Source organism: Nylanderia fulva, unplaced genomic scaffold, assembly GCF_048542155.1.
Source record: "Nylanderia fulva isolate GAGA-0341 unplaced genomic scaffold, ASM4854215v1 Scaffold10, whole genome shotgun sequence".
NCBI lineage: Eukaryota > Metazoa > Arthropoda > Insecta > Hymenoptera > Formicidae > Nylanderia > Nylanderia fulva.
In genome coordinates this window covers 2,046,728-2,069,685 of record NW_028189193.1, presented here as the reverse complement: position 1 = coordinate 2,069,685, position 22,958 = coordinate 2,046,728, and the positions used below count along the sequence as shown (strand labels likewise).

Here is a 22,958-nt window from a genome sequence, read left to right as displayed (position 1 = left end):
TTTTTTTCAGTATATACATCTTCGTCGCCTCATCTTTTACGGACAAAAGGATAGAAGAAAGTAAGTAAAAAAAAGTAAGACTTACATGTATCATAAATTTTATATTTTTTTCAATTTTGTTCGTTAATAACATACAATGTAATATTAATCTCTGCTTATATATATATAGATTATTATGTATTTTTTTCTCTCTTTCAAAATAACACAACTACGTAGGTATCATCGTTATCATTTATCTGTTATCATCGTGCATAACGTTTCTATCATACTCTCATATATTCATCGTTACATAACGTTTGTATCAAAATAAAATTATCTACATATAGGCACTTGTTTAAAAGAAAAAGAAATATTTACAGCGATGAGCATGGATTACATTTGTAACTTTACGTATAAACTCTAGAATGCAGAATAGGCACCATATACAAATAAAATTATTTGTTAATCACTTATTTTCTAACAATACAAAAAAGTTCGAGCTGCCAATTAGCTTTGCATTAGCTGCACGAACGTCGCATCTACACGGAGAGAATTTTCCCTGAAAATCATGGTAATCGTGGGACAATATGGTATTGGAAGAATCTTATAAGAATTTCTCTGATTAATATTTACCACAATAAAAAAATATTAATATGTACATACTAAAGTTTACATAGTAAAATTTACTATGTACATAGTAAAATTAATCGAACATCTTTTATATCTTATTGTCTTAGATTACCATGATTTTCAGGGTAAATTCCAAGAGAAAATTCTCTCTGTGCATCTCTCAGCTAACATTAGATATATAGAAATACATACGCTCTTTGTCATATAAAAAATATTTTTAGGAGTAGGAACTTCGAAAAAATATATAGAGAATAGATCATAATATTTTTTCGTAAAGTAATCAGTCCGTCAAATCGATCATTGGAATGATCATTTGTGTGCAACACTGCGCTTCGTTGGTATGGAACGACTTCGGTAACTATGTTATACTAACAGAGAAGACAGCTGGTGCGCATATAAGAAAATTCTTCGAAGAAAGAGATTTCGTAATCATCTTCCGAGAAGATCATTGGAATTATCCAATACTATTTACGCAATATTTCGGCGTAATTTCCATGCTGATAAATATTATATTTAGCATTGGTCTTATAACATGGAATTTTAACGCGATGCATTTTGTTGCTTTCCACAGCAACATCCATTTAAACTTGAATTATTCTTGTTACGCAGCCGCGGATCCTTGTTCGAGCTCTCTCAAAGCTTTTTTACTGTTCTCCACGAATTCCTAAAAAAAGAATTGTTATTCACAAATAACTAGAGAGACCTACTAAAGAATATATGTGCTGCTGCAAGATAATATAATAATACGCACCATTAAACCGCGGCTCATGAAATAAGGTCGGCTGATGCCGTCGTTCTTTTCGCAATCTTCGCAGAAGCACAAGAATATGGTATCGATGATCATCTGTAAAGAAATAGTTTTTTCATAGAGATTATTTAAATATTTATTTCATGATATATAAGAGGTATTTTTTATACAATTATTTACCTCGTAAATAGATATAAAGCAATGCGCGACCAGGAATGCAAATATTCCCGCGAGAGTGATTGGAATCCAAGGATGATTAAGTCCTTCCTTTTTCTGCGAAATTAAAATATTTAATAAGACATTTTTGGAAGAATAGAATAGAATAGAAGAATAGAATTTACTTATACCTGCATCAAATAAATCCCTGAGATGACTGTGAGGGTGACGACGAGGACTTTTCCCAGAAATAGAACAAAGTCACCGACACTATTAATCGCTGCTACTCGCAAAATGTTGCTGGACAAAGCTTGAAAAGCCTTTCTTCCGCCCGTGCAAAAGTTGCATCCGTATATGGCTGAAAGAATATTATTTTTTATGAATATATATTAACAAAAATACAAAAATATTTTATGAATTTTATTCTGCAATTATGTCACTATTCGTAAAAATGATAACAGCTTTCTATCGAAAAGATAAAAATCTCTAACTAAATAATCGACAATGAAATGTATCGCGATTACCTGTTTCGATGTATGCATTCCTAGTGAGGAATTTTAGAGCACACTCGAAGCACCAGAGACAACATTGACAACACCATATTATTCCTTTTACGACAGCATTGTCATATTGCTTCAGGTGGTTTTGAACGAAGGAAATCATGGCTCTGATTAATCGAACAATACCTATTATCAAAGCCCCGAAAGCAACTGTGCCCATGTGATATCTTATAAGATATCCGAAGCCTTTTACCACCGGTAAAGAAAGACGTCTTTTGTCCCTGTTAAAATATAATTTTCGGTCAATTTTCTATTGTATGATATTACAGTAATTTTGATGGATTAAATATCGTGTATCAACAAGATGTATAATAGAAAATATTTATAAGAAATAGAGTAATATTACATAAAAGAGAATTAAAAAGAAATAGATGAACTATCTAACATCATTAAAATTGACACAACGAGATATTTCTGTGATTATTAGTCAAATAATGTGGTAAGCGGACAAATTTTAATTTTTTTTATATATATAATTGCAAATAATGGGCTTTCCACTATATTGTCTGATCTTTATTATTTTTGATTATTATTACCAAGCATCTCACCTCGTGAAAAACCATCGAGCAACGGCGCAAGCGACGACCATATGTTGGCAGCCCAGGTAAAATTCGCACGCCACAAAAAATAGGAACAGATTGTACCATCTCGTCGCCTAAATGAATTTCACTTATTAAAATAATATGCTTTTATCGCAGTCTGGACGCGACAAGAAGTGATAAAAATCAACAATACGTACAATGAGTAACGCGTCCTTCTTAAAATGCACGTGATTCTTCTTATTCAAGTAAATGTCACCGGCGCTCTCGATCCATAGCATACAGTAAATCCATGCCACCACGGTGAATCCGATGAACAGATACGTCTGTAAATAAACGAGAATAAACCGCATTTGTGCGAGTCCGATTCGTTGACATGAAACGACGATATGAGACACTGATGTAATCATTGATAATAATTGAATGGAGATATATGCTCACATAAATCGGCTGAAACAGCAACGCCGGCATCGCGCACACGGCTTTACCCGCCTCCCGGAAGAGTTGCATGACCAGTTCGATTCTCTTTCTCATTACCAGAATCACTAATAGAACGATAACCTACGGATATAGATATATATGGTATACATCTGTATATATAATATATGAATATATATTGTGCGCGCGTGTGCGAAATGTTCACAAAGTTTGCGTGCTTCTCTTACAGTAACGACCGACATAATGATAGCGTAGATGAAGTAAGGCTGCAGGCTAGAATCCTCCGGGTCAATCTCTTGTCTGTCCAGGCTCTTCTTCTCTTGATACCACGCTAACCTATATTATAGACAGGATTAAACTTAATCGTAATTGTGCTAGTTGATTGTAGTAATTTAGATATTCTATTTATATATAAAAATTTCCAATAAATTTTAAATAATTTCTCAAAGATTTTATGTGCGATTTTAATTTCAATTTTAATTTTAATTTTAATTTAATCTTCGATTTTGAAATAATTCCCTTTACCAGAGATACGTTGTGCCACCGATACATGCCAAAACTGCGCCGATCAATACGATATAGATGACGTATTGTACCATATAGCGGAAAGCCACCAGGATACCGAGAGAAAGTGCTAAAAAATTGTCGATCGTAATCAATCACTCAAAATTCCTATTTTATGTCACTCGAAAACGATATAAGAATTTATTCCCGAAATTTAATTCACAAAAATTACATTCTCGATAGAATGAAAAAGTTATACTGTTAACGCGGAAGAAAATATTGAAATTTTTCAGATTTTTATTACACTATAAATTGCTTGGAATATTTTCAATAAAACGTTCGATTTAATTGGAAGTTTTCACTAATATAATTCTGAAACGATTGTATTTCTGGAATACATACCCAAAGATATCAGTAAAAGATAAATCAATTCGTGCCATGCAATTCCCAAATCGGTGACTGCGTCCTAAAAATAATATAAATTATTATTAATTGTTTATTATATGTTTGGCTAACTAAGAACAATTATATAATTACACTTTATTTTATTTTAACTATAATTAACATCAGTTCCATTTATTCTACAATTTTTAATATATTTTAAAAGAGCATTATGTAAAAGCAGTTAATTTTTTTAAGCAAAAATTAATTTAAATAAGTTTTATTCAAGTATGATGTGCTCATCAAAATAGACTATTTTTCTTGACTGACTACTTTAAAATAAAGTTTAATAATTTTTCGAGCCTGGTAGATAACTCTTTCTTAGAGAATAAACGCGCATTTTCTCTCGTTTTTCAGTCAATAATATGAGAGGAAAGAAATGTATCGATTTTTGATATAAGGAAACAGAATAAGATAATATAACATGAGAAATATATTTTCGATGAGTGCCATCTCTTATCGATGAAACTGCGCAGAAATATGATCTGAAAATATCTATGAGAGACGTTGACGAGAAATATATACAATTGTGCATATTCCTTTAAAGCTCAAAATTGGTTTCCAGCAAAAAAAAAGTTGATGCTTTTTATTTAAATACAGTGATAATTATAGACAATTTTCTCAATTTACGATTACTTACATTGTAAAAACTGTCCAAACGAAGAGTCCTTATTAAAGAGCTAATAGTGTCCGACACTTTCTTGTGTAGACAACGATTCAGGAATCTACGAGATAGAAATAAAACTTTGTATCGAAGAAAATAAAAAATGAAACGATCAAATTTGGATATTTGATATCTCTTGCATTCTGCGAATTAGTAATCACTTTATCATATAATACTAACTTGAATTCATTTGGAGTGCAATTTGTGACGCATGTACGTTTCTTCACTCCTGTCGATTCGATATCAATGTCGAGATACCTAAATAGACGTGGATCTAAGTTATTAACAAAGACAAACAATTTGTATGATTTTTCGAAAGCGTAATAGTTTGACAGATAACAGATAAATTGTCAAATCATCGCGAGTATATGTTTAGAATAAACTATACATCACAAGGCATTTTAGTTTTTTGTGGTTTTTTTTTGCTTGACTGATCTTATTAAAGATCTAATATTAAAGACTTTGTTTAACTAATTTGTTAATTAACTTGTTATTTGTTTATGTATATATAATTAATTAAGAAAATATGTTATCTCGGATTTTGTATAATTCTTGGCTCTGCTATGCATGCACGAATTATAAAGAAACGTGATTTTGGAGTAACACAAAAAATGTACTCACGGTTTTTTGGTGTAATCACCACCTTTGCCGTGAAATTTGGGATCGCTTTCGAACGAGGTTACGCGACCGCAAACGTTTCCCCAATCGTCATATCCATTTATCACGCGGTAAATGTCACCTTTCTTTGCCACGTTCGTCATCATGAAGATCTGTGCGCGCGAACCACAAAACGATATTTAGCAAACAACATATTGATTTATGATGCAAAGAAATAAAATAGTGTCACTTACGAAACCACCCACGAGAATAAGTAGAACAATTAGAGCTAAAATGTCGGTACATGATCGATCCTTCACGAAGATCTTTTCCGAATAACTCGTCGGCGAACCTTGATCAGGTGTCTAAAAGAGTAGAATTATAATTAAAAATAACCAAAATAAATTATTGAAGGCATTTCATTTTTGTGTATATATACAAGAACATTAAAATTAATTAGAACGCATATATTATTATAAAATCAAATTAGATTAATTAGTTGAATGAATGAGACTAATTATTATGAGAGCTAATTTAAAAGGTTCAAGTTACTTTGTTTGGATGATTTAAAGTAACAGTGATTTTCGACGCGAAAGCACGATACATTTAATAAATATTTGTATAATTTTTAATATGTGTGAGAGCAAATGTTTACCGTGGGTTCCACTTTACGCGAAGGCTCATCCCCACAACCGCAGCAAACCATCTCTAATATCGTCGAGTCCTTTAGCAGCGGCTCCAAACAGTGACTTAAACAGCCACGCTTGTCTTCCTGATCACTCTCTGACAAGTTTACCGCTTCCGATGTGCCAGCTTTAAAAATACAAACATCGCAGATATGATTATCAGTTTATTATTGTTGACGTCAGCAAATCCTCAAAGATGACCAACCTGAAGTATTAGCTTACAAGACGTGCGATACACGTGCAAATATAAATAATAGTACAAGATAATCCTTTTTAAATGTGAGAAAACTAAAAAAGAGAGATTTGTTGTATCTGTGTTCCGATGTTAAAATAACTCAAGTGAGTTTAAAATAGCGATATCCCCCTGAATTTGCGTTGAAAACTTGTTGAAGCAGAAATATTCGATATACTTCCTTTCAGAATTCCACCGAAAATTTAGTAGGAATTTCTATTAATTTAATTATTGACGATTGAAGAATCAATCGTCATTAAGAACACGCGTTTTGGCTTGTGTATTTTGCTACGATATATATAGAAATGCACGATAATTGAGGATGTGACTGCGATTCGATGACGATTGCCATCGCTGCTTTCCGGGAGGCACTCTCTGAAAGAAACCTGGGTCACGCTCTGATCGATCGATTAATAATCGCCTAGAAAATTGCATGGTTGGATATTGTTGTCGCAACGCCGATCAGAAATATATATCATCCATGGTAACATAGGCGAAACATAATTACGCTGTCATTCGGAGAGATAAAACCTCGAGAAATTATTTAATACATTAAAAGTGTTTTTTATTAACTTGTAAGAAATGAATAAGTGACCTTAATTGATTCGTATCAAAATGAGAAATAAAAATAATTATTATTTATAGACCAAAAATTTAATGTGAATGACATTTATAGGTCAATAAATTGCACTTCCAATTATTCTAAAAACATTCCAAAACTTTCCAAAAACATAATAAATCTTAATCAAAAGATTTATAATACAATAATGAAATCTTTTGTAGATCATAAATCTATAAAGTGTGTACATTTGGTACATTGTAAGATATATATTGTATATTGTATAAAGAAGAAGATATGCGTGTATAGGATTTATTTGTTGAAAATAGCTTTTGTACCGTGACGGAGAATTTATAACAATTACTGAAGATATACTATGGAAAAGTCACACGAATATATATACATGTATATATTGAGTGCAGTAGGTTAATGTTACTTTCGTGTTGCAGTAAGAAAGAAACACGAGGGAAGTTTTATCAGGCGTATATAAAGGCGTAAGAAAGCTTTAGTCACGCGGTACATAGTGTTGAGTGACAATCATGGATATGGCTTATCGCTCAATTGAAGACATTACAATTACTCCATTAGTCCCCATTAATCTTGTACCGCGATATTTTAAACAAAATCACCATCGTTTTCAGCATATCGCAATATATTTTTATTAAAATGCAAATGTTAATTATACATCAATTTATTTTTTGTATAAAAAGTTTATACAAAACGGTTATTTTTAATTAATTTTGTATAAAAATTGTCCCATGAAATCGGATTAAAATTTAATCCCTCGTTGGATTATAATCATCGGAACGCTCAATCAAAAATCGACGCGATCGCGAACGAATTAAACTTTAACGCGTCTGGTTCGCGATATAATCAAATTGTTCCTCCATGTGTGCACACCGTCGCAAGAAATATTCGTTAGAGCGTAGATATAAGATGGATTAACGCTTTCCTGACCCGGTCGATATCACTCGGTATCGAGTGTGATGAGAGACGTGAACATTGTCAGCAATTTCGCTTGTTTCAGAATTATTTATCTGGAAATAGCGATGATAACATTTAATCGTCACGAGTTATATCGTGCACGATGCAAATAATCAGCGATTATTATTATCATAAATGATACGTTCGACGTTAATATATGTGCATAAGAATCAATATTATGTGTATTATTTTTTTATTATTTTACATACGTCTTGACTTTCTCTTTCTGTCTCTCCCCTAGTTTAAAGTGCCATGTTATTGTACTAGATTATCGATTTTTAAATTAAGTATAGGTACGCGTGTATATATAGTGCAATGACTCGTAACCCGATTAATCCATAATTCTAACTTTCCGAACTGCTCTTCTGAAAAATGAGTCGTTCATCATGCCATTTTTTATCGTAATTACCCGCGATTAACGTCTGAGAATTCTACTCATCTCCTAATCCAACATTTCGAATTTGTGCTGTTTCAAATCCACATATACGCTCTATTTAACTTATTGTTAAATTTAAATGTAAAGAGAGAGAGGGGGCTTAAAGCTAATATTAGATGGCTTAGATTGCCACACGTATACGTGCATGCATTATGTATGATTTATCAACAGAGTTACCCCACTAGTAACACATCTCAATGAAGTCATAGTGTTTACGCACTTGTAAAGAGAGACACGGCAATCAGAATTTGTCGATATAAGGACTCGCTAACCGCTTTGGCATTGCAAATGATTTTCGCGCTGGTGTTTTGCCAGCCTTGCGATCTATTTTCGCGTATCCGAAGGCATTACCCGTAGATTCAGCGGAGTTTCGCGCAAAGTTATGAAAGACGTATTTCTTGGAAACTTACGGGGGCATCAGAGGCGACGTATACCTTTTCAATGAAACTTGGATGAAAAGCCTCCGAAGAGGAGGGAGTTGTACGTATTTTCCCGAGGAAAATTTTCGAGGCAAGAAGTTGCGAATTTTTCCTACGGATCAACACTCAGCCGGTGACTGGATACGTAATCCCGTTCATAGATCGTCATGCGAAAAATAGAGAAACTTAGCCTCGGGAAGATGACGTTCCACCGTCTGCGAAATTTTTCACACGTTCACGACAATGAAGAATTGTCGTGTGTTGTCCGAAACAATGTACACGCAATAAAAAGATGACTAAATGACGAATTACAGCGAGCCTTGCGCTAATTATACACTTGTACAAATACAGAAGAAGAATCGTGAGTCACACATCTGAGAAACCCATTAAAAGTGTAATTACGCATATCAACAGCACAATGCACACAATTATGCTTCTGATTTTAGTTAATATTAATTTTAGTTTAATTATATCCATTTGTCTATATAATGAATAATTACCTATATTTATTTGGTGTCACCAAATAATTATTTCAGCGTAATTTATTTTTCTTGCGTTATATGGATTTTATTTCACACTGTTATATTTAATTATTTAATTCACACTATTAATTTTTATCGCACTTTTGCTGGTTGAATTCGATTAATATATGTACATTGCAAATAACACGATTACAATCAATTACACAGACAGACCGACACGCAAGGTCCAAGTAGAATAAAGGCATGTCTACTTATTCGCGCGACTTCTCTCCCTCTCCGAGCTCAAGTACTTCTTCAATGACAAGCTCGTCCGACGATATCATTACAAAAGAAAGATCCGTTCGTCGTAATGATAAACTAATGAAAACACGATAACGCGAAACACTGTGTCGAAACAATATCTACCATGTAGGTATAACTCGATTCGACGATATCTACGAATTACATCCCTTCATTGTGTTCTCAAGACTTCTCGCGTACGCACGTTTCCACTGAAATTGGGTATTTGCGAATCTCAAACGCGTGTTCGAAAGATCGGAAGATAAATAACGAGTCGTCTTTACGATATCAAATAAATGGAGAGCAAACAAAATTAGCTTTGAACTTTTAACCGTCAGCTGCGATGCACGAGACAAGATATGCATTCGTCTAACTTTCTACCTGATGTGTAGAATAGTTTTCATGGGCCAAAGAAAAGTATCTGGACGAAATGTTATACCGAGGGATACCGAAACGAACCGACTAGGTCCGACTTGCTCGCAACTTCTCTTTGTCCCTGGTCTTTCATCCGCCTCTCTGTCCCAGTTGACAATATACATATTTTCTAGGTGCAGGTATATTTTTAGATTCCAGGCTCTCTGAGGTTTAGTTTAGATCTATTTTTCCAAAGTTTAATGTCGGAAATGCATGCATAAGTATCGTCCATCAATGCCACGCTTATGAATTATTTATGTCAAGCATGTCTGCTTAATCGAGAGATATATCTAATCTTGTTTCAATTATGTAAGTTCCAACGAATAATGTAAACTCGCGTTGTTATCCTAACAATGTGGAGATCGTTAGCTTTGAATGGATGCAAATTGTCAGATGATATACCTACGTGAATCGCCCGGGCTTCTTTTTACGTCGGTTATTTCTTTACAATGATTTATGAATAGACTCTCGGATATGCATAAATCCAACGCAGCTGGTGATTTCAAAAATTACTCTCGGTTCCAGTACTTAACTTTGTCAATTTCACCGGAGCTTTCATAACGAACTATCTCACAATGGAATAATAACGACCGGCTATGTGCAGAATTCTCGCGTAGGTGCGAAATTATTGCTCCCGGAATTACGCAAGAAGCTCGTTGCCCACTAACGATATATTAGGCTTAAAAGTTAAATCGTTCTACAGTTATGCGTATAACTCTCCGAAATGGAGCAAATTACTGAATAACAGATTATATCGATCTATCTCTATCCATGAGATATACTATCATCTAATAAAGTCGGAAATTTTACGGATTTATCTAAGCCTAATAATTGCAATTGATGTAATAAAATGATAAAGATGATAAAAGCAGATGTATTTATCACTGAGAAGATAAAAAGAATGAAATAGAGAGAGAAAACACCATCTCTCGTCCCGTGAATTTTTACTTTTACACTTATTAATTATAAATTTATTGAAATATTCACTCTCATCATTAGACATTGAATGATTTTAAACTTTTATTATTCTCTCAGCGTTACATAACGTTCAAAAAAATAGCTTTTCATTTGACGTATGAAAGACGGACATACTCAGTCTCAAGTTTAACCTCGACGGAAACAATAGTAATATGTAAGGATTATTAGCAACGTAAATGGATGTAGGTCGTACCTTGATGAGGATTTCTCGCAGCGTCATTCACACATTATGATAATTTTACATTTGTCGCTCTTCAATTATTCATGAAGCTCGCTCTAGTAAGGGATCTCTTTTAGCTTTCTCCTTCGCTAAAACTTTTAAATCATTCTTCTCATGATCCGTTCTTGAAATTACTGCGATCCTCTGTATTTTGCAAGTGAAAATAGGTATACGGCGAGCAACAAGAATATCTTTATACTAAACGGAGAACACACACTGCATATCTTTGTCCTGGCGCATCATTCGAACTCGTGTAACCTCTGAGTTACGATCGATGTACTATCAACACAGCTACCTGAAGATAGCGCAGTTATTTGCCCGATTTGATACATATGTATGTATGTACCATACGTTTCCGTAGAGGTATAAAAAGAAATGCAATTTTGTTTCGTACAAGATCTCATAAAGACACAACATCGATATCTTATATGAAATATACGATGAATTTTGCATTTTATTCACCAGCGTATCATTTCATATCCGTTTAATATTAATAAGGACAAAATTTATCTATTTATAAATGATTAATCAAAATTATTAATCACTCAAAAAAATATTTCGCCGGTTTTTCTGTATCTGTTAAAACTGTTGTTTGTCACGTATAGAATTTATAGCAGGAATATATATTCTGTCTCTGTTACTTAGGCAAATTAAGTAAATTACATATGCAATATTAAAATGCTTGTCAATTACTTAGCTGTTTTAGTTACTTTTTTATACCTAGAAAATTTTTGCTGTACTTGCAATATCATTTTTTTGAGTGATCATTAATTATGAATTAATAAATTTCGCGGCAACAAGATACGTCGAACGGGAATAAAATAGATTCTATACACAAAAAAGAGATGTGAAAAATAGAATTTAAATACTTGAAGTAGGACTGCTTCATTTCCGATTAAGGCTCTTTGTTTTTCCTCGCATGATTCACCGACCTTCGCGTATTCTCGATTCATTGTTCACGTTCGTTGAGCGCGGTTCGTTGAGACTTCAATTAAAATGCAGAAAAGGTAACAAATCATGTGCTCTATGAGTTAGGAATTTGCACGCGCAACATATAACATTAATCTGCGTTAATATGCATACGTAATTAATCGGCGTAAAATTAAATGATTTTGCATGCAATTATTAGCTCTCGCCGGTAAATTCAAAGTCCGCGGGATAGAGCCGTTTGTGTGAAGCACATTTGAGGATATAACAACGCGGTATTATCGTATTTTGTTTATAACACAATTACTTGTTGCGTTATAATTATTGAAATTATAATTGGTCCACTTTATTTCAACTTCGCTAATGGCTCTTCGGAGAATCGCATTAAGTTAACTGATGTACACAAGCACCAAGTGGTGCTTTAATATTGACGTGACACACACACACACACACACAGAGGAAACACTATTATTGTTATTATTATTAAGACGCATTACCGTCGTCCTGTTTGGTTTTTTCTTAATTAGATGCATCGCGTGGCACATTTGTCATCGTAAGCATATCACCTCATTCATCGTATGCACATCACCCATATGCATCCAAGAATTTGCACGTGTGCACCTGCGACCGTAATCCGCACTTAAGGATATGGGAACTCGTTCGATTTTTTTTTCTGAAGATGCAAAAAATATGTTTACTCGTCTAATTGTTCCACGGGAGAGAATATCGATATTTACTCGAATGGTCCGATATAAATGATCAGTGTTGACAAATATCGAAGAATTGTTGAATATCGAAAGTAATGAAGAGGCGACTTCGTGATCCGCAAAATATGTATATCCCGCGCGTTGTCAATAAATATTGACAATTCAGGTCACCGTTTCACATTATTATTATGATGAAATGACTGAACAAACTTTCTCGGAGCCATATATCTCCTCGTTGACGTGAATTGAATAACAATAAATGTGTGTAGAAATTGACATCCACTTATAATGCGCGTGTCGACGATGAACAACATCGGTGCTCGCATATGTTTTAAGCGATACGATAATGTTGTGCGAAGAACATACGGCAAAAAGACGCCGTTGTATATTATTCGCAAAGCGGAAAAAAGATCTCCATCGTTATGCAACTAAACCGTAACCATCGCAATCTCCGTAACGATCGTGACACACCTGTAGGCGCAGCTTGGAACGGACGAAGGGAAAAAACCGTGCGAAGACTTGGAGCGTGGAAATAGCAATAATAATTCCGAGCGACGCGACGTCATCCGAACAGCTCGTCTGCTGTTTCCTGCTCCGATATCAGCTGACGCCTTATCGTGATCCAAGGCAAAAATGACAAGACTAATTTCGCTCTTTCTCTAAATCATCAAACAATCCCCTATAATCTCTAGATTAGATTACAACAACAAGCATGGCGACGTATAAACCAGTATAAACCGTTAGCATTCCAGGAAAAGGAACGGCAGGCGAAAACGCCATTATCGTGCCTCCTGAAGCGGATCGGTTCTCCATCCAAGGTCTCGACGTGCTACAAGTCGCGAGGCTGCATCGCATCATCGATGACTGTGCACCGAATCGATGTATCGAACCGATTTAAAGCTTAGGGGACCTACCTCTCTCGGCTCAGTCTTCCCGGACCTTTGGAGACTGCGTCTGAGGAACTTTCTCTCCGACGAGATCACACTTGGTACAATCTATACGCGAAGACGAATGAAGAAGGAACGTTCGTGCGAGCCATAGCTCGAGGAAGTCGAAAGTGAACTCCGGTTTTTTGCTGCGACGCCGCGCGACTCGCGACTCGTCAGCTCGCGCACTCGAGCTCGAGCACAACACTGCACTATACGGACTACGGTTGCCGACTCGGTGTGATTACCAGTGGGGTCTGGTCTGGAGAACGGACTCTCTTGTGCGGCCGACTGGTTAACGATACTCACAGCCGTGCAGTCATGCTTCATTCTTCGTTCACCGCACTCGCTCTTTCTCTCGCACGCTCGCACGTTTTCCTCCCACTTTTACGCACACTCTTCTCCCACGTACTCTTCTTCCTCCCCTCCTGGTCTCTCTTTCAGTCGGTCTCTTTGTCGTGCCTCGTCTATTCGTCACGCACACATTCTCTCATTCTGTCTTTCTCGTTCGCCTGACTTGACCTTTCTGACTTTGCTCTCTCTGCCTAACATCTCCAGCTGCGTCTCTATTCTCTGGTTATATCGTCGTCTGAATCTCGCTGGTGTATCTCCTTCGGGTCGAGTTTACGAATTATCCGCGACGCTCGAGTCGAGTTTCGGCTTCATCATCAAGGTCCTCGTGATATAAACGCTAACGAGTATGTTGCGCTAATCACCGCGATAACTTTGTTAAGCAACTTGTCGAGGGCAATTTCGGGTATTGCGCGATACCTTATCAATTTCTGGCCGACGTAAACGACTTATGGTACGCGCACAGCTTGTTAATTGTTCGCCCTGTAATTTCGGCTTGTGTTCGTGGATGCGAGCAAATTACGCGGCGTCACACAATTTTCATCAAATCTTTCTCTCCTTCTTCCTTTTTTCTTTCTAGTCTTTGACAGGATAACGACGGATCTCCGCCTAGTTACGTTCTCCAGCGATTCAAAGCGGATTAATAAGATCTTGCGCAATGGTCCAAAGTAACTATCGTTTCTTTTTATGTGAGATTTTAATCTCTCCTCGAAGAAATTGGAGTTGACTTTTGCCGGGCAAAAATCAGCCGGGCAAGAACTTATAATTACAGAACTATTTACCACTGAGAAGTTAAAGATTCTAGGTCTTTGCGAGAAAGAAAGAGAGAGAGAGAGAGTGTGTGTGTGTGTGTGTGTGTGTAAATAGATAATAGAACTTTATCTGTTGGTTAAATTTAAGCGGATCTTATTCAAAATTTTATTCGAGAGAGATTTTTAATAGAGTTAAAATATTCCTCTAGACATATTTCTTTTTAATTGCAAAAAATCGCCGATTATTGCTCCCTCAATTTTCCATCGAGGAGAAAATCAATTCCCGAGAGAGAACCGACGTCGCTGAACTCTCGTCATTATATTTTTATGCTGCGCTAGCAGTGGACAGTACGTTGTAATGTCGCGCATTAAACATGTCGTGCGTGTCAAGCGTCGTTTTGAGAGAGATTTGTATGCGTATGCACTCTCTACATATGCATGTATATTATATATACAGTCTATACACCCGCAGGAACATGCAAACATTCGCTATATATATGCGCGTAATTGGAATAGGCAAATAATAAAAAAGCAACGGGGTGTACAGTATCAACCAGTGTTTTTCTCCGTTAAACATTTGTCTTGTTGTTACATAATATCATTGTATTCGCACGTATATACCTACGTATAATTATCCAACGCGTTGTGCTGAAATCCAAGCATTCCCCCGAACTTCCCGCGCGTTTCCCTTTCGTTTAATATCGGTTTAAACGAGGCCATCGAGTGCATTTCAGCAAGAGCGAGCTCTCCGGCGAGCTCTTTGCGCGCTAATAAAATATAACGATTCTCAGCTCGCTCGCACTTTCTCGCTTCGCGAGAAGAAACGAATGCTCTCTCTGTATCGTTGGCTCCGACCGGGAGAGTGCCTTTGAAATTCCGCGGAATTGTCCGCGGAAAAAAGACCGGGGGGTGCCTTGTGAATATTTCAGGGGACGCTCTTTGAAAGGGCAGAGCGTAATTAGACCGCGCCGGTAATCCCGCTGAGTGAACTATTGAAAAACTGATTACCTTCAAAAGGCGACCCCCGAAAGAACGGATGAGGTCCCCTGATAAAGAAATTTTCCCATAAGAAGGATCTTTGCGCGGACATTTTCTCACATTGCATGGACGTCCGCAAGATTTTTTCTAGAAGGTGGCATATAATTAATTTTTTTATTTTTTTTTTATTTTGTTTTATTTTCATTTTTTAATTATTAAATATGCAAATAAATTTTCGTGTAAATGCTTAATTTTTTTACCGATTCCAAGGCGGGTCCTCTTACTCCCCTTTGCGGACGCCCATGAATGACGTTTGCTGATAGTATAGACCCACATTGATAATAATGATCGATCGAAGACGATCGATGTAACGGGAGTCGGACGACGAGAAAGAACAGCCAGATATATTGATATCGATGCACTCGCGCGAGCGTGACACAAAATAAATAATAATCCCATCCCACGTATTTTTATCGGCTCTCGCACTCTCTCTCTCTCTCTCTGTCTCTCCCATCGGGTGCTGCGTAAAGCGAGAGCTTTGCGTACTCTTGCGCGTCTCGCTCGTATTCCGCTCGGACAATATCGTCGTTGTTTGCGGCCGGTTGAAAAATAGCGGTCGTTGCACCGTGAATTTTTTATGCGACGCGGACGAGTCCGCGCGAGCACGCGACATGTCGGGCGATGCGTTACGGATAACTCGTAACGTGTACACGGTCACTGAATAATAGCTGCAATGCGCGCGGAGAGAAACCGCGCGATTCCGCCGGGTTGCTCCGGTTACGGAGACGTTCATCGTCGCGTATCGGCACGCGTAATGCTCTGGTATCGGTAATGATACCGGTGGTAATTGCGCGATGTCAGAGAGCAGAGGAAATGCAATTGCGAGCCGTGGCGATGAGAGATCAGCTGATACCCTATGCTCCGCAACTGCGATCTGCGCGCGAGCGCAGCGCAGCGCAAGAATTATAACTGTGTTCAACTAATGACATTATCTTCTGTCATCGAACCGCGTCATTTATCGCCAGGTTCTGCAATCGACTGCAATTATAAAGGACATTCGCTCTGTAAACAAGCCGCTATCGGACTGCAAAAATCATTAGGTACATATACTAGGACGTATGTTTCTTCCTGGTGAAGGTTCATCGATAATGGACCTTTGTGTCCCTTCTCTGGTAAATTTATATCCAAATATATATATATATATACTTAATTTAATATCGAAAACAAATGAAGAGAAAGAGAGAGAGAGAGACGCGATATTTTTTATTATGTTTCTTTCCATATGTCTGGAAAATATTATTCTGCTCTTAAACACGCGATATGTTTATTAAAAAGCTTCGACATATTAAATGTTGTATTTTTCATTTAAACTTATTTTTATAATCAATACAAAGAAAAGATATTATACGTATATAAAGAATTACCTGAAACTGATAACATAAAAGATTAAACGATTTTTCCTTTAATTCCAATTACCATATACTAATCGCAGAAATAATCGATTTTTTTGGATATTTTGATAAGTGACTCAGCGATAAGATAACGACACCGAGTTTGCATAAGACTAATGCGAGTGCAGTTTCGAGATACGACACGTTGTAACTTTTCGCGAAAAAGGGGCGCCAACTCTCTATCTAGACGTTTTAAAATTTATGGTAAAATACATTTCTCTAAGAGCCCTTCGCTCGGGAGATCGCCTAAATATTTATTTCCGAAACGTTGAGTTAAATTTTTCGAGTCGGGCGAAAATTGTTCTTGACAAACTCGGGAAACGGGGTGTAACTTGGGTCCCCGTGGAAATGTGGAGCACGCGTTCAGAATCCAGACTTCGGGGTTTCATATTCTCATATCGCGTTTATCTCGAATATTTTATACATATATTCATTCTAAATAGATATTTATAATATCTCTATCTATATGTAGTGTCTAGATACATGTATTTATTATAGATACAGTATCTAGATACATTTTGTGTATCTGAGATATATTTGAAGTATCTATATCTGTATCTAGATACAAAACATCTGAATTGCTTTTTTCAGATACATTTGCAGATATATTTTCACATATTTTTCGAATAGTCCAATTCTTTGAATTTTTAAAAGCTCGACCAATGCTTATTAAGCATTGGTCAAATTTTAAGCATTTTTCACGTGTTAAAACTAACGAATAAAGTCGTAATATAAATAAAAATATAAAGATAAAAGAATTATTTTGTACATTATTATGATAAAATACAATTTAAAAGTATCTGATATGTATCTGAGATACTTTTAAAGTATCCAAGTATCTGTATCTATATGTACATTTTAATTTGTATATCTGTATCTGTATCTAGATAGATTCTTTTACACGTATCTCGATCGAGATACATTTTAAATCAATAAAAACGTAAATATTTGAGAATCGCCAGACAGAATTTAAAAAAGTAAAACTCTTCTCTCGACCGTACTGGCAAATATTATTTATTAAATCACAACGTTTGGACCCTTCTTTGAGTCCTAATCAAGTGATTTGTAAAAATAAAAATAAAGTTATAATTTTAAGATGTCAAGAACGAATATAGTGTCGGTTTGACAACACGTCAAGACTCTTAGACGAGTTATGAGAGACTGTCAAACCGACACTATATTCTTTCTTGACATCTTAAAATGATAATAAGTTATAAAATAAAAAGGCCAACTTAACGAGCTAATTAATTAAGTGTTAGAAAATTTTTTTTTTTTTTACATTTATATTATTTCATGACGTAGAATAAAAAATTTTTAACACCTAATTAATTAGCTCGTTAAGTTGGCCTTTTTATTAAATAACTTATTTTAATTTTACACGAGCCGAAATTTATTTTCATTATATATATTTAAAATTATAATTTTATTTTTATTTTCACAAATCACTTGATTAGGATTCAAAGAAGGGTCGAAACGTTGTGATTTAATAAATAATATTTGCCAGTACGGTCGAGAGAAGAGTTTTACTATTTTAAATCAATGTCTATGCGCGCGTACATTATTTGTGAAAAAGGGAACGACAATTGACAGTTTGATCCGATCGGGAGACGAAAGCGCTATTAGAATCGCACAATCGTGTTCGCTAAACGCGACGGGGTGGTTTAGACGAACCCGGGTGACCCCGAATGGGGGGATACGTTTGCCAGATATACGAGAGGTCGTACTTGAGCACGCACGCGTAACTGCTCTGGACGAGCACCCCGAAAACAACGTTAAGCCAGTCGCACGCGGTGCACAACGCCCCCGGTGCTGATATATATGTATGCAGGGGGTGGCAGGGTGAAAGAAGAAGTCTCTCTTGCACACACGGACAAGTGGCCGCGAGATAATTCGCCACAGATAGGAGCTCCTGAAAAATTTAAGCCCGCATTAAATTAAGAGCGGCGAAGCGCGCGTCGCGACTCCGCGCTCGTTTCAGCTCTACAAAGTCGGGAACTCCTGGCGAAACACGCCCACACCGTGACGAATTAAGCCATTCAATTAGAGCCGCACGAAATACGCTCTTTTGGGATACGCGCGTGTCGCGCCCTGATAATGAACACGCGCGTCGGACACGCTTTTCTCTCGCAAACACACGCGCTCGATAAATCGCGCGGATCGACGAGCAAAAGCCTATTTTCGATAGTCTCGCTACAATTCGGAGTGAAATTCGTTACTCGAGAGATATCGTGTATATAATTGTCCACAAATAACATCTAAATGCGAACGTCGAATTTAAATTTTATATATGTATGTATATAGAAAATCAATTATACAGGGTGTATCTAAAAAGTGTGAGAAATTTTAAGACATGATTAAGGGGAGTTTCTTATGTAAACATATATACTCTTATATCCCTTTCTGAGGGGACACAAGAGGGAGATAAAAATGAAGTAAATATCCACCGAGTTTCATTTTTTAATTCGTTTGAAATTTGAGAAAAAAAATAAAGACTTTGTTTCTCCTCAGGAGGGGATATAAAAATATATGTTTATATAAGAAACCCCCCTTATTTTTCGACAAAGAATCGTCTAAAATTTTTTACATTTATTTAGTTAGATAGCCTATATATATAATTATCCTCTATATATAATTATATATATATATAATTTTATATGTATTTTATTTATTTATTTGAATGTATAATCAGATTCATTCATAATCAGATTATTTTCCCATCATTTGTTTTCAGATTTGCATTATCTCGTTGCTTATATATAACTATTAAATTTTATGCATTCGTACACGATAACTTGATAATAACACATTTGAATAAGAATTATTTAAATCTCTGTTTTCGGAGATATTGCGTTAACTATGCAAACGTAATTGAATAGTGAATTGTGGATTGATTATTAATCGTTAAATCTCTTTCGCATTAAAAATAAAATATATATGTGCATATGTATGCATGGATATTTCACGGATTCTAATTCGTCAAATGTATTTTCCATGTTACGTTACATATCACATTATACACCTTGCGAATTCTCTTGCGAATTCTGCAGATCGTCTAAAATAGAGTTAATGTAATTTCGCGCGAATGTAACTTTTATTTCAAATGCAACTTGCGTATCCCGCGTGTAATTTCATCGTTTCGTAACGTGCAAACTTCTCTCTCTCGAATCGTTATTTTCTAGTCTCATTTGCTCCCTTTCTCGCCTCTTCCCTCTCTCTCTCTCTCTCTTTTAATAATAAGAACTTCTGTGATGAAACTTACATTTGTCGATTTGCACCGCTACATGTCTACCATATATAATAAACATGCGTATATATCGCAATGTCGTTCGCAATTCATGGTGACGATCGCAGATTCCGCGATTGCATGATTCCTTGCCTCGCATCGATAGGAAAAATGGAAAAAATTATTGACTTTCCGGGAAAAAAAAAAGGGAAAAAAACGGTGCGGCAGATAATTCCACGAGATACGGAAGTCGATACGTTTCGCGGAAATGACACAGCATAAAATATCGGAATTAATCCTCGAGTTTTTTTTTTTTTTTTTTTTTTTTTTTCATCAATGAAATCCAGCACCAGGCTGAAAATGGCACGTTATTCTTTCCCGTATCATATATCAAAACCCCCAACCGGGGGTAAAAAAAGGGGGAGAAAAAAAGGGGGGAGGAACAAGAAGAAACAGGGAATTGTCGCGTATCGCCGCGCATATTTTATACGAGTTTTACATAGTCATGTAAAATGCAGCTGCAAATGTAACACGCTTTATTAGCTCGACATATATTTCGTGTGCACAATAATTGAGCGTAACTTATTCATACGAGCGATGTGTTTACAAGCGCGAGCTCGAAGCGATAATTCGTCGCTTTTGCGCCGTCGCGATCGAAGATGATCGGAATGAATATTCATACGAGCTTTCGCGAGCATCATCAGCTTGCGGCCTGAGCTCTGCGAACGATCGCGGAATCATCGAACGCCTATTTTTCCCCAGCTCGTTATTTTTTCATCGCGGGAAAAAAAGAAGAGAGGAAGGGGTTTATCGCGATTAATCAAACGTCGTATCGATCGTGTCACCGACGCGCGCAAATTGCGGCGCGATTATCTCCGCTTGATTCCGCGTTCAATTGCGGAATCTGTGGTGCCATCCGTTAACCAGGGACAGAAATATTTCGCGGGCATATGCATTTTCATCCGGTGCAATGCGCATGCATGCATATATTCTCTCTCCTAGAAGACACTGTGCAAGATGCAGCCCGAAAGCTCACCGAATGTGTGTTGCACTTTGCACTTGGCAAGGCGCAGCTTATCGGGAGCACCGTTTTTCTCGTGCTCGTGCGCTTTGTAGTTCACCTAGTTTATCCTCGGCGCATGCGAGGCCAGAAAGTGGAAGCATAAATGTTGTGACGGGGCAACACACATGCGAGCGTTTTATATATATTTATGTATAATGCATATAGAGCCGCCTTTGGCAGGTTCGATCGTCCAATATTTTGCACGTCGCACATTACAAAATATAATGTCACGAGATAAATTTATATTGAATCCTTTTCGTCATAATATATATTTTGATGAAAATGTAGAGAAAAATTATCATTCTTAATTTCTCGCAATGGAGATAGTCGCGAGTCAAGTTTTTCACGCGAATAAAAAAAAGATTGAAATTTTCTTTCAATATAGATATTTCTGAGATAATGAGCTTATGTAATGCAAAGTGCTCCGTCATGCATAAAAATTGACTTTATTCATGCAAATTTATTGACAGTGTCGCAAGCTGTTCCGCCCGATATACACATTTTGAAAAATATATCGAGAGGGCAGAGAACTCGCAGGTGTATCGCAGAACAGGAACTTACTCTCCTCCACAAGCTCCATGGAATCTCGGGCAGAGGTCCAACGAGAGGGTTTGCGAAAATTTCTTTACGATCACATCGGGCCGCGAATTATTCCGCTGGTCCGGCGCCAAGAGAGGATCCTGTATTCATCCGTCTCGATTTGTCATCGTCCCGATTCACGAGCGTTCGCGAAATACTGGTAAGACGCGCCCCATTTTCTCCGCAACCGCGCATCGATATCGGAGTCAAAGGTCAAAGTGGAAATACACGCGAGGAAGTAATTCCGATCCGCATTATTGGATCTCCTTGGATTCTCCTCGCGGGATGCTACACACACCCTCAACAACGTATAAGAGAGCGACGTCTTTGTCGGAGATTTCTCACGGAAGGTCGGAATGCATTACGCGCATTAATGCGTTTCCATTAGGGTTGTCGAAGAGTTTGTCTCGCATCGTTTTACATCTCTCTGCACGGAGAAGACGGTAGTACATACTCGGAGGAAATTAATTATTACGACAACACGAACGCGAAGCGTAAATTGCAGCGCTCGCGTTTAATCGCAGACAATCACCCGAGGCGGTCGAGAACAATATCGGGAAGGATGAACGTGGGGAATTAACTCTCCTCGAATTTCTCGAACCAATCTGAGCATATCCTATACGGAGGATCGATCGGTGTTTGTTTTTAGATTACTTGGAAAATTCGCGATTCGCGCGTTTATATAAGTGAAAAAGGTTAAACCCCGAAGGAGAGCGACGGCGGAGTGTAATCGAGGTTTCCGCGAACTTTCGCCGCGGAATTTTCGCGAGGCGAGGATTTTTTCGCTCGCCGCTCCGATGGCAGAATCGTCCGAACTGTCGGCGACGACCATCATCCTTCCTCAAATCCCCGACGTGACGCCGCTCCGGTTTCCACCGTCGCCAGGCAACGGAATCCGCATTCGTGTGCGAGTACTCGCGTATTGAGTTTAACGTGTATCCCAGTATCCGTGAGAGCGTCTGACATATATCTATATCTATATGCTCTCGCGGCCTGGCGCCATCGATTGACGCCAGCCGCTCCTGGCCTCGTGGACCACATCCGAGGACTGAAACT

General features: G+C 37.0%; 1 protein-coding gene across 2 annotated transcripts; it reads right to left on the bottom strand.

Annotated features, from left to right (window-relative positions):
- Positions 1-86: 86 nt before the first annotated feature.
- Positions 87-22,701, bottom strand: LOC114943593 (choline transporter-like protein 1). Of its 2 annotated transcripts, none has more exons than XM_029319242.2 (17): positions 21,885-22,701; positions 5,912-6,069; positions 5,511-5,621; positions 5,281-5,429; positions 4,840-4,917; positions 4,636-4,720; positions 3,957-4,020; positions 3,576-3,684; positions 3,278-3,386; positions 3,054-3,173; positions 2,813-2,938; positions 2,622-2,728; positions 2,038-2,294; positions 1,705-1,871; positions 1,538-1,630; positions 1,361-1,453; positions 87-1,273 (listed from the first exon to the last, which is right to left on the bottom strand). In XM_029319242.2, the coding sequence occupies exons 1-17, from the start codon at positions 21,901-21,903 to the stop codon at positions 1,211-1,213; spliced, it is 1,908 nt and encodes a 635-aa protein (XP_029175075.1). In that variant the 5' UTR covers positions 21,904-22,701; the 3' UTR covers positions 87-1,210. The 2 variants fall into 2 exon arrangements, with proteins under 2 accessions (XP_029175075.1, XP_029175076.1); XM_029319243.2 differs by lacking the exon at positions 21,885-22,701 and adding an exon at positions 13,494-13,808.
- Between the last annotated feature and the right edge of the window lie 257 nt (positions 22,702-22,958).